Here is a 12,842-nt window from a genome sequence, read left to right on the forward strand (position 1 = left end):
ACTAGAATGAGACTCTTACACGTCTCTCTTCCAGCCCCCACCAGAATACAGTAACACATTGTCCTGCTGCACCAAGTCACCATCTCACTTTCAGAGAAAGCACTCTGGAGAAGCTCTAGTAGCGGTGTCTGTTGCCACTGCTTGACTGAAGAGTTACTGATACATTACAGAGTAGTATTACACAAGTAGTATCTTGGATAGGATTGTGTTTCTAAAACCAGCTCACCACACGTTTTTGTAACAGTTATTACTTTGTTTTCGTTATTAAATGACCCTTGATCCCACACTCAAACTAGCTTCTTCCCCCCCCCCCCCCAACAAGATAACAGAGCTCTATCAACACTCTGTACGAATAAAATTTCTTGCAACAGTAATTAAGTTTTGCTGGCACCATCCCAAAGATAACAAGCGTCAAAATTAGATCTCTAATCACGCTATACATTTCCCTGCCTGCTGTTACACCGCTTGGGATTTCCACTGTAGACTAGACAGATAAAATATACAGCCATAAGAAAACCCAAAGGCCTTTAATTTGTTCCAGTTCTTTTCTAATTACAGCTGGTGACATCTGTAAGCTGAGACTTACAGAGCAAAACACTGCAGGGATGAAGATAACTAGCCATGAACAGCATGTTCTGTGGCAACCAAACCCAGACTGACTGAAAAATCTAGAATATCTTCACCATCCCAGGAGAGTCACTGCAAGTTCGGGTACAGAGTAGGATTCAGCTGGGAAGAAGTCAATCATCTTTAGCTTAAAACTGCACAGTAATTTGTCATATACCTACACAGTATAGTTAGCTGGCAAGCCTGAAGAACAGCTGTGGAATATCAAGCAGAAGATGTTAGTCGGCTCTGTCCATTAGCAAGTCAAAAATCGATTGCTACATGACAGGCATATAGCGCAAGGCCAATTAGAGAAAAACTGGCATAAGATTCAGTGCTGGGGCAAAAGAAGGCAGAGAGATCTCATTCACAGAGAGGTGTTTCCCATCTCAGTGATTCTGATACTTGAACAGAGTGAGGGAATAATCTTGGCTTTAGGTGAGGAAACGGAAGGATTATTTTGATCCTATAGCAATTAAGAACGAGGAAAGCTAAGCTGTAAGTACAGGCTAAACTTGGGTACCACTAGCTTTGATAATCATATAAATTCCATCCATTTCCACAAAATAAATTTTATTAGATACACAAATACAAGAGATTTACAAATATATTAGTGTTTACAAAGCTGGAGTATAGAAAGTAATCTATCTTTAAAGTCACACACACATATTAGTAACTCTGTCTCCAAAATACTGCATAAAAATACTCGGATTACTACTATGAAACTGACCTAGCAGTCTCTTTCTGTCTTTGTCAGAGAGACTTGAATCTTCATCAATAGCTTTCAACAGAGCTAACAGCTCATCTTTTGTGGTCTTCTCTGTATTGGAGCGATATTCTCTTTCATCAAGTTTTTGGCAAAAGGTATAACCTAAAAGGAAGCCCAAAACAGTCAGACAGTTAACAGTGCACTCAACCACCCTTGAGATTCCACAGACACCCCGTCTCCTTCAGAGTTAAATTAGTCATTGCTACAGCAAGTCTTTTTGCATCTTCTCAGTCCCTCCTATTTGGTGCATAACAAGAATGAAAAGTTCAGTTTAAACTGTTACCTGTTATCTTACTAGGATCTTGGCCTTTCTGCAGAGCCATCAGTTTATTGCTGACCATTTTATGCAGTGTCCCTGGGACCTTGAATACGGACAGAAGGCAGTGAAACAGCAGCTTAGAAAAAGGCAGTTCTGCACAAGCATACAAGATAACAAGAACCTGGTCGTTTCCCAGCTCTTACCTTTAACACATCTTTTTGGTGATCCACAAGGAACAAGATCAGGAGGTCAGTTTTCCCTCTGGATAAGGTTTTATTGTTGATAATAGCTTTAGAGAATGTTCTTTTCACAACCATCCTGTTGTCACTCTGAAGAATAATGTGAAATAACAACCAGATGAGGAGAATTAGTCTCCCCCTTTAAGAAGGGCATTGCCTTTGTTCTTCTAGAGTCATTGCTTTCCCTGTAGTCATGCATTGAAGTTACAAAACATCTTTTCTGACCAGTATCCAGGATCTCTGGATTTCGGTAAGTGTAAAGCAACACATAAACATTTAGTACACACGTTTACCTCCTCCTGTAGTTTGAGCTCAGAATTATGCGCTGCAACAGCCATAAAGTACAGCAGCCTTCTGAACTCCTCCCTGACTTGGCTGTCTAGAAGTTTCAAATAGAGTTGAATAGCTTCTAAAGATTGCTCCATCTTCCCATTCACTAGGGGAGAGATAAAGATACACCTATTGCTACATTTATTTAAATAAATGTTACAATTCAACACCTAAACGAGCCACGAAAGAGAGGTTCCTCTCTCTAAACAGAACTGGTCAAACAAAGCGATTCACTCTCACAAAGATTTCTCACAGGCTGATGAGCGCTGTTTGCATATAAGCTGAGAACATCCCACACCCAGACTTTTAGTAAAGAAAGGTTTGTTTAGCTAAGATAGTTAAGAAAGCTCATTTCTAGTTAAGGTCAATTACAGTTCAGCCATCTTGAATGAAACGTGAAATACTGAAAAAGGAAAATGGTTCTGTTCAGAAGAGGAATGACTTCTTGTTGCGGAAATAAAGATCTCCCAAGAAATGAAGAAATTATATCCTAGATAAACGGGCTAACTTGATGAATGAACTGCAAACCACTTTGCAGAGCTTTGCTAAGTTTTAATTTGCCTTTTACTACGCAGAATACACATTTTAGATGTGTGAATTACTTAAATGAAATAGGTTGTACTACCCTCCCTTTGTCATGTAGGGAGGAGGAATGGGATATACATGTAAAGTATTCCCACCAACACAGAACAAGAGTAATCATCAAGGCAGAGGAGGCTGAAAAATAGAGATAATAGGAACAAGATGATGTTAGTTGAGGACTAAAAGCAAAAGCTTTCTAAAATTCTATCTAAACATACAATTTAAGAAACACTCATTTTTGTGGAAAAGAAGGGAGGGTTGTGAATGGGGTAGAAAGCACCCACACAGTTTTAAATTCAGATCATATGGCCTAAATATTAAACACTGGGACATATTTAGATTTCCCATGGATATTTAATTTTCATGGATACCAACCACTACCAAATTATAGCACTCCAGTTTCACAGCCATTCTACACAGACCTGAACAAAAACTACAAAACTGCATATAGTCAGGACCAAAATTTCGGAGCACAGTTTTCATGACTAGGAATTAAGAAAAGAAGCTTGCAGAAGTCAACCTTTAAGCTTGGCTACTGTAGTAAATACTCAGTTTGTTAGTACATATCTCACAAGCTTAGGAACACAATTTTATTTTACTTACCTAATAGTTCCGCAATTCCTGAATGAATTTCAGACGCATGGCTTAACAGTGGCTCCTTTTTTTGGCCATAGTATCTACCAATATTTTCAAACAGCAGTAGTTTCCATGTGTCTGCTTTATCTGGTTCATCAGGTAAGTTCCTGCTAATATCTACCACCATATGATCTGGAAGATACTCCAAGCAATCTATTGCTGCTGAGAGCCATTCATCTGTTCTAGAAGACAGAGCAGACAACAGTTTAACTTTGTAGCATTACTTACTGATGCCTTTCAGAGTTGCTTGGGTTGTTTTTCACAGAAAGTAGGTAGACTGGTTTCTCCACTAAAGTGAAAACTGCATGTGTAGGTACTTAACTACATTAGAAATTGACAAAAAAACCCAGATGCTTTCCTGACACACTCAGGTAAAATCATAGACATATAACTCTTCGTTAGATATTTAATCAAGATGAAGAATTAGTAACCCACACAGGTGAACAGTCACAAGCAGTTAAACCTGAAGTTAGTGATGTCCTGTGCTGTAGACATAACTATTGATAGATAAACAAATGCGAACCTTGATCTGATTCAGTTTGGTAAAAATTTTTCAGACTATGGTTTTAACTGTATTTATATACAGTTTCAGGCTCAGTGTTCTTGGCTTTTTTTTTTTTTAATATAGTAGAAAAAACTAAATTATTCCCTCAGTTATTTTTTTAAGGAAAAAATTCAAGGTGATAGCTAAATGCTCTACTCTTCCCTCAACACAGCAATTTTGTCTCTGAATACCACCAAATACACTGGAAGAGTTTTTGAATGCAGTGATGGTATGGCAGAAATTGTCTCAACTACTTCTGGTTTAGAGCTTAGCAACTTATTATTTGCCAATTATTCCAGTCAAGTCTAATAGGGAGAAAAGTGCCTACTCACATCCTTTCTGCAGTACTGGAGATTACTACATCTCTAACCAGAGATCGACTGTGTTTTACATCCCTATGAAAGCAGAAAGTCTTCCAAAGTTGCAGAGGTGAGTGAGCAATGAATACTTACTGTGAGTCACTGAAAGCCTTAAGAATCTCTCTGTCTAGGTAATTACTTGTGATGACATATCCAGTTCCCTTCCTTGGCTGTGAAAGCTGAGGTCTGACTTCTTGGTGCTCAAGTAAAGACTCAAGGAGCGGAAGGTCCACAAGCTGCAGCAGTCGAGCAATTGTTTGTTCTTGCCATACTTCATTAATAACTGGGAAGGGTGGAAATATACAAAGCACTCAGATTCAGCACGTGCAAAAAAAGAGATTATGAAAAAGACAAATCCCCTTCCTCCCATCAGTCCCTAACCTAACAGGTTAATCTTACAAAAAAAAAATAATAGTTAGGGTAGCAGAGAATGTGTCCCTCACCAGCTTTAAGTGCAAGAATTAGGCATTAGCTTAGTTAACTGCAAGTGTCAAAGAACTGCATTTTGGATGAGTCTGAAGTACTTTACGTTCTTTGTGCTTTAATTTGCAAGTAATCTTTGTTCTAGATAAGGGATAAGCCTTTTGTTCGAGATAAGTGATACTACCCTTATCACAGCTTCCATAATCATTGTCTGGCTTGAGTTTTGAGTTTCTAGGAAGCATTAGCATTTTTAAGCCAAGGAAAAAGCCCATTAGATCATAGTTTAGTCAGAGAGAAGACCTGAATTGTCAAGAACAGTTTCACACAATACTGAAGGAGCACCAGATGGTGCAGATACACAGTTAAAAAGCTAAGGAAGACTTTTAAGCTAACAGTAGACTATTGGCCATGATTAAATCAAGCACAGAAGCAGTACAGGTAATTGAGTATCATCAAGAACACTCCTAACTCAAATCAAGCTCTCTACAATTGTGTATTCTTCTCCACCAAATTCAACACTGATTTATTTCAGCTAGAGATAATGGGTCCTGTCTGATGAAATAAAAAGATAAAAACCAATCCCACAACAAATATAATTTGCCTTTGTTATGACATGGTGTTTAAAGCAAAATACTGTGAGCCAGTCCGACTCCCCCTCCAGTCTGGCAGGCAAAGCCTTTCCAGTCCTACAGTTATCTTCTTTCTCCAACAAACAAATGACTGTGACATTATTTGGCTTACCTCGACGGGACAAACTATCCAAGATGTTTACTTGAGGGGTATTTGCAGGCTTTAAACTCAGGTTTTCCCAGAGATCCTCCAAGCTTTCCGGTTTGACAGGAGTAGAGTGAAACAACATGCTCTTCTCATGTCTGAGATTAAAAAACAGTTTAATATATATATACATAATATAATATATATTATAAAACAGTATAATATATATTATATACAGATAACCAAACATATCATGTAACATACAGATATGTATAACTGTCTGAGATTTTAAAAAATGTTTTCTCTATACTAATATTTATATAATCTTCTCCCCCAGCCTGACACTTTCCTTATCTAAGTCCCACAGGAGAATGTATGGCACCTTAAAGAATTGTTTTCTTGCAACAATTGCATGTGAATGCATAGTTCCTCTCCTGGAACTTGTCATAGCCGGCAAGCAAGCTACCTCAGTTACCACAAAGAAAACCTAAGAGGAGGAAATGATTGAGGGGAAATTATTTTAGAAAAAAATAAACAAAATGACCCTCTCAAAACCTCCAGAGTTTTAAGACATTTTTTCTGATGGTGAAGTTAAGACAAAAATTAAGAGCTGTTCTTGAAAAACCTAGAAGGTTGCTGCCCTATAGCAACACCATTCCTAAAGACACGCAGCTTGTTCATGCCATCAGCTAATGGAAGGCTTTAGAAACCTGTCACCCATGTCTGTGTGTTAGCTGGTTCTTCTCCTAACTGGTTTCATATGCTCTTAAGTAGATAGCATAACAACTCCAACCACAAAATTACTGTTCCTCCCAGTATATTTGTTTAATTTCAACTCTTACAGCTTCTTTGTTTTAGGGCAGTGCAAAATCCTTTTGATGCCCAGTATCTTTGCTATGTACGGGACAGGCTGTATGTATCAGTAGATCTGTCCCCTTCACTAAATAAAGTAATCCAATGGATCACTGCCCTGCCCAGAAGAAAAACACTTTCATTCTAAACCAACAAAAAATGAGTAATCTTGTTTCATCACTGCATCTGATATGTTCCAAGTCTGCTTTAACAGCCTTTGAGATGAACATATTTTTAAAATACCACATTTGATTAAAGTGGGTTTAATTTCTTATTAATTCTCCTCTTTCCAAATAAAGACTTGGAACAGTTTGCTTTAGCACTGAAAAAGAGCTAGTTGGGGGGGTGGGGGTGGGGTAAGCAGGACGAAGGTACTCTCCATTTTTAATCTCTGCTGCTGGAATTTTCTGATCATTTGGCTGATGCACTGAAGTTCATATTTGCTACTCTGACGAACACAATCAATCACATGAGGTATTTTCTTTTTAGGTCAATACTACTTGCAGTTTTCAAAAGCGCGCATTGCTAGAACTATTGCAGTAACTACATGAACATAGCTCCTTGTGAGAACTACGTCGGAATATGTTCAGAGGTGAACACTTGACAAAACTGTTTAAGGGAAGTTACTTGGCAAAGTGTCATCTACATAGCAGCGAAGGTTTAGTTGATACCAGGGTTTTCTTTGCCCACTCCTAACGAGACAGGGAAATGAAACCTCACCATTATGCTTCCCTCAGGTTCTACAACAGCATGCAACAGCATAACAGCCTGCTACCTAGGCTAGGAGCAAGTCATACACGCGTGAAGAAACAGCTGAAAACATTTCAAAAAGCTAAACTTGAAGCATAGTGAAGTGAAGATGATAAAACCACAATTTTTTTACCTGTTTTTGCCTTAAAAACTGGATGGATTACTGGTTTACAGCAGAGCTAGGTGTACAGTGACTAAAGATTATTCCATTGCATTAGCCTACTTGATGCACCTGAATTCCAGTTGGTTGTATTGGTTTAGAGCTGTATAGATCAGTATCTGTAATGCAGTTAATTTCTACCATCCTCCCACCCTCCCCCAAGGCAATGGGATAACAGACACAGAAAACAAGTAACTATACAGGCTGAATGATTTACTCACTTCAGATTGCTGTCTCCTGTCTTCCACCCATAAACATCTGTATACTATCTACTTGCCCATGAGCCCCAGGTCCTGTAATTGTACAACAGTTTTCCCTTCTCTCCTCAAGAATACATAATATTTTCCTATCCTAAAAAAATTCTTATCTTCACATTCTATGTACTAACCTTTGTGGCGTACACTGCTGGTAATCTTTATCAAGTTCCATTTGGTTTGAGACATTTGTGAATCTGTAGAGACTACTGCTGCTGTCTTCAAATACAGATCGTTTGTCTTTTCCAAAGACCCTAGTTGAAACAGCCTCAAATACTTTGTAATCCATCAGCGCCTGACATACACGCACTATTTTAGCACGAGAAATATCAACATCCCCAAAATACTTGTTCTGTAGAAGATGGGCAAAGACAACATCCACTGCATCTGAACCAATAAAGCAGTCATGGTAGCACTTCAGGTTCTGGCGACGCTTTTTCACTTCCACTTGAGTTTGAAGTGCGTTGATAATGCTGCTCCAGACATACGTTGCTCCAAATGGTTTCTGTGCCAAGCTAAAGCCTAAGAACAGAGAAAGCACAAAGACTTAATTCATGCTGCAATTATAAAAGAACTGCCCCCTTTCTGGCTACTAGCTTTCAAGAACCTTGTAAGGATTTAAAAATCTTTCAGACTTCCAGTTTGGCTTGGGTTGCTCATGCATTAACATTTAGTTACTTTCTCAGTAAGCCAGTCTGCATGGTTCCAATGTATCTCGCCGGTGGTCGCCCTCACTATAGTAGCCTGAAGCTTTGCAACCAGGCCTGCTTTCTCAGCCTGTCACTTTGACACTATCCTTTTGCATGCTCCTCCATCACCTAATGGCTACTACTCCTAAGCACACATTTCCACAAACCAAGAACTAGCTGTATATACTTGTAACTCCCCAGTTCCTCTACTAACACTGACAAAATTATACAGCTGGGCAGGGAAGAGGGAAGCAGGGATGAAGGGACACACCAGAGCCTTGTTTCCTACAGGACTGTGCATACACAAAAGCCACCTAGTATCAGTGCTTACCATATCACTAACAACATCAAGAGTTCTCAAGACACACTTGACATTTACCCCACAGAACAGCCTTCTACCACCACAGCTCCAACTAAGATTTAAGCTCTGTGTACTCAATGCCACTTCCTTGAGCCAACCAGTCTTCCCTCCCGCAGTAAAACACTGACCTATTACTCATTTACCAATCTGATTAAGAACGGCATGCTAGAGACAAACAGTTTGACCAAAGGCTAGACTCGGCCTCCACAAGGACTTGCAAACTTTATAAGCATATCGTGTATTTGTAGGTGGCACCTAACTGGGAAGGGTTGCAGCCACCAGAGGCTAGAATTAGAATATATGTTTCCCAGGAACTCAGATGAATAATTTATTAAGAAAGAAAGCAGAGGAAAAGGAGCTATATCAAAAGCTGTGGGACAAAATATGGAATGAGGAGTTGGCAGCAATCCCACAGAAAGCCATCTGGGATTATGACAGACCTCAAACCAAATGAATTAACAGTGTAAGGCAGTGTTTAAGAAAAAAACAACATGCAACTCACTCTGGAACACATTACCATGAACATTTTCCACAGAGATGCAGGAGGCATTTTTTCTGTTCTGTTTAGTCTGAAGTGGCTTTAGTTAGAGAATTGTATTCCGATTTTGGGCACCAGAGCTTACTGTTGATCTCCATCTACCAGAGAGTCTGGAAATTAGCAGGGGGAGGGTGGAAGTTAGGGGAGCAGTAAAGACTGGAGGAAAACAGAAAAAGAAAGAAAGAAGCTGGGCATAAACCAGCATCTGAACGCACCAACACTGATGAAAGACAGCAAGCTACCTCCAGAGCCATTATCAATTAGACACCTGCTTTCTGAAAAGATTCTCAACAGGAAGAAACTGATTCAAAGCCTTGTATTAAAGAAGACTAGGTAGAAACCTTCCAGAGTCTCCAGCTTCCCAAGCTTTAGAAGCATGGGACAGCCAAAGCACACACTGGCTGTTACTGTAGCCTGATGACACCTTCAGGTTGGCAGCACAAACAAAACTCAACCGAGATTCTCCTTCCAGCACTACATTTTAATAGCTGACGAGCCTGCTCGGAAGGCGAGAAAAACCCACCCAAGCCCAATGCCACCAAACACGCACCAGCACCAGTTCCTGTTGCTAAAACAAGTATCAACGCACACCACCTGCGACGGTTCTGCCGATAACCGCTGCTTTATCGCCGCTCGCTTCCACAAAAAATCTTTCTCTGGGGGAGTGGCACTCAATGTTAAGGTCACCAGGTTTTACGAAGTTCAGGTGCTCGAGGTGGGACAAGCAGCCCCAAGCCCTTCGCAGTGCGCGAAGGAGCCACCTGCGGGGAGCCGCTGGCGCCGCCCGGTCACCCACGGCCGCCACCAGCCCCGCGCCGGGCCCCAAGGCCTGGCCACCACCCAGCGGGGTCCGGACGGCGGCGGGGCAGGCGCCAAGCCCGGACGGGCCCCCCCGGCGGAAAAGCCCCCCCCTCACCGGCGGGGAACCTCGGCGGAGCCGGGCAAGGCGCCCACACGGAGCCCCCCGGCCCGCGGCGGCCACGGCCTCGGCCCCCCGAGCCCGCCGCGCCGTCTAGCCTCACCACCTGTCCCCGCCCCAGCGGGTGCCGCAGCCCGCGCCCCCCGCCAGCGCCCCCCGCCCCGTACCCGGCGGCCTGGCGGCGGGGCTGCAGACGGCGCCGAGGCTCAGAGCCGCCGCCTTCTCCCGCACCGTGGCCATGCCCGCCGACGGCTCCGCGCACTGCCGCGCCGCGCGCCGCCCGCGCCTCAGGGAGCCCGCCGGGGGGCGGGGCCGCCGCGCCCGCACCCATTGGCCGCGGCCGGGCCGGGGGGCGGGGCGTGCGCGGCGGCGGGGTTGAACGGCTGCCCGCGTGCCGCAGTTACCCGGCGTGAGGCGGCGGCGCCGGAGGGGCGCTCAGCGGGGGGCCCGGCACCGGGGGCGGCGAGAGCCTCCCTGGGCACCCGCCCCGCCGCTGCCGGCAGCCCCCGCCGTCAGCCGGGCACCGCCTGACTCGCCGCAGCTACGCGGCCTCGGTCATGTGGCCGTGACCGCCGGCAGGGTCCGTAGGCCGCGGTGGGCCGGTGTTCACTGCCCTCACTGTTGCTCTCACCGGGCAACAGCGCCGGCTGCGCCCGAGCGGGGAAGCCCTGCTTCCACCGGGCCTGACAGCGATACAGACGAACCCTGCGCTCCCGGCATATGTAGCATGTATCCCCTGCCGTTAGAGCGCAGAACACAAAACCTCCCCCTCTTTACAGGGTAATTTCAACGCATCCAACTGGGCAGCTCCATTTCTCCGTGTTCCCCCGAGGACAGGCCTCGTATGCGACCGTGGATGAACAATTAAAACCGTTCTTATTACCCGGTCCTACAGCTTGAACGATGAACAATTAAAACCTATGGCTGACGTTTTCCTCTGATGCCTTACACGAGCTGTTTATTACAGCAGCAGGCATTCTTTATGAGAATGAAATGATAAATTCACTTTCAAGGTAATAGAAGTTGTTTTCCACTTGTCTGCAGGAAACTGCTGAGAGACCCAACATAATTTTCTACAAAGCACAGAGCATTTGAATGATTCAACGACAGTGTATTAAACAACGTACAATCAATCATGTTTTCTGACTGATTTCAGTAGTGTTGACACAAAACCAAACTGATCTCCGCGATACGCAAACTCAAGAGCGTACAACACCCATTGCAGACCAAATAATAGCTATTACAAGTGACACAAAAATTCATTCATATTTCAGGTGATTCAACTGTTGATGGTATTTTTGCAAAACAAAATCCCATGAAACTTCAGCCTGTTCTACGAGCTCGGTGCAAGCAGGTGGAAAGTACAGGACGCCTGCTGTCCACTGAAGCTGAGATTAGCCTTTTTTTATGCTTATTTATCCTACCACTTAAAGGTAGGGCACTGTAAATTTGTTCATCGTATACAAACAAACAAGCAGACTTCATTTTAAACTATGAAGAATCAATACAGGGAACTAGATACCACAAACTCAACGGCAGACAAACATTTCTTCATGTTTTGCTGCCAGAGGAATGAAGTATTTTATAATGGAGTTCTAAGAGTGGAAGTTCTTAAGGTTTTCACACAAAGAAGTCTCTGGGCCCAGAGAAAAAGGAATCTATTCAAACTGAAGCAAAATGCCAGCCTTTGAAAATGAAAGTTCATGTTGTTTTTCAACAATAGGAAGTGACACACAGGGAATTCTTTCTTGGGGAAAGAGGTTAAAAAAAAATATAGTTCCGACTCACAGGTGTCTAACAGTTGCCATTAGGAACCTAACAAAAAATATAACTCGTGGGTTAATCAGGATTTCCATGATACATTATTTTATTATTCCCTACTTCTGTAGTAGTTTGATACCAGACTTTTTTTGACACATTGCCAAAATATATTAACTGCAAATCGGTAAATGCCTGAGTTAATTTTAAAAATAATTTATTTTTGCATAGTTGCTGAAATAAAGTGATGCAGTCAGTTAATCTGCAATGGTTCACCATAATCTTGGGAGAATTTACAACAAGCAGCATTTTCAAACGGGGGATGTACCAAGCAGTTAACAAGAATATTACACCTCACATCAGAGAACGATTTGTCAAAATAGTGCTTGCAGGGAACAGAGTGAACCACAGCTAATGCACAGTGAACTGCTGGTCTAGAAGGTTCTAAAGTTTTTATTCTTGTATTTTATGACTAGGTGATCAGCAGTCTACCCTGGATTTCTGCCTTTGCTTTCACGCTTCCCCACAGTGACCACAACCAAAACATACACCAGTTTCCCTGTGGGCAGATGGCAGCTCTTGGCCAGTCTGCCAGCTGTTGCCGAACAGTATCTGGTATCAAAGGATGTTGAAAAATGACATACATCTTTCAGTGTTTCTTATGGTAACATTATTATAAAATGTTTTCCTAAGGCACATATTTACTTTTATGTAATTATTTATTTATTGATACTTTTCTGTAGTAATTTTAAAGAATGCCATCTCATGCAGCCAGTATGGTCAGTCTTTGTTGGTGTAATTCCTTAGACTGTGGTGGAAAGATCTCAGGGTGAAAGTACAACACGCTGTATTTGACTTCACCTTCCAGTGTTCCCCCTCATTTTAACCTCCATAAAGTTGAACACAGGATGCACAAAAGAATGCTGGTTGCAAGGACATAATTAACATAATTCATCCATCAAACTACTTAGGATCAATTTGGTGGCATTCCTGCATGCACACGGAACAGTAATCTTGCTCCAAAAGCAGTTCCACTGACAAACAGACTACGTACACAGACAGATGCTCCTTCAGGCAAATATATCAAAACCTGGTCTGCA

At 42.5% G+C, this 12,842-nt stretch overlaps 1 protein-coding gene across 1 annotated transcript; it reads right to left on the reverse strand.

Moving 5' to 3' along the window:
* Positions 1 to 1,162: 1,162 nt before the first annotated feature.
* DEPDC7 (DEP domain containing 7) lies at positions 1,163 to 10,260 on the reverse strand. The gene is made up of 9 exons (XM_040609093.1): positions 10,152 to 10,260; positions 7,612 to 7,999; positions 5,489 to 5,619; positions 4,418 to 4,607; positions 3,389 to 3,603; positions 2,167 to 2,309; positions 1,838 to 1,963; positions 1,659 to 1,737; positions 1,163 to 1,477 (listed from the first exon to the last, which is right to left on the reverse strand). The coding sequence occupies exons 1-9, from the start codon at positions 10,222 to 10,224 to the stop codon at positions 1,263 to 1,265; spliced, it is 1,560 nt and encodes a 519-aa protein (XP_040465027.1). The 5' UTR covers positions 10,225 to 10,260; the 3' UTR covers positions 1,163 to 1,262.
* Between the last annotated feature and the right edge of the window lie 2,582 nt (positions 10,261 to 12,842).

The sequence above is a fragment of the Falco naumanni genome, chromosome 10 (genome assembly GCF_017639655.2).
Source record: "Falco naumanni isolate bFalNau1 chromosome 10, bFalNau1.pat, whole genome shotgun sequence".
In the NCBI taxonomy this organism is placed as follows: Eukaryota; Metazoa; Chordata; class Aves; order Falconiformes; family Falconidae; genus Falco; species Falco naumanni.

Bases quoted from the DNA above. Each gene is read 5' to 3' on its own strand.
- DEPDC7 (XM_040609093.1), bottom strand. From the start codon at position 10,224: ATGGCCACGGTGCGGGAGAAGGCGGCGGCTCTGAGCCTCGGCGCCGTC. The intron at 5,620-7,611 runs GTTAGTACATAG...TTTTAATCTCAG, and splicing joins CAGCAGTGTACGCCACAAAG to ACATGAGAAGAGCATGTTGT. The intron at 3,604-4,417 runs GTAAGTATTCAT...TCTGTCTTCTAG, and splicing joins AAGGCTTTCAGTGACTCACA to AACAGATGAATGGCTCTCAG.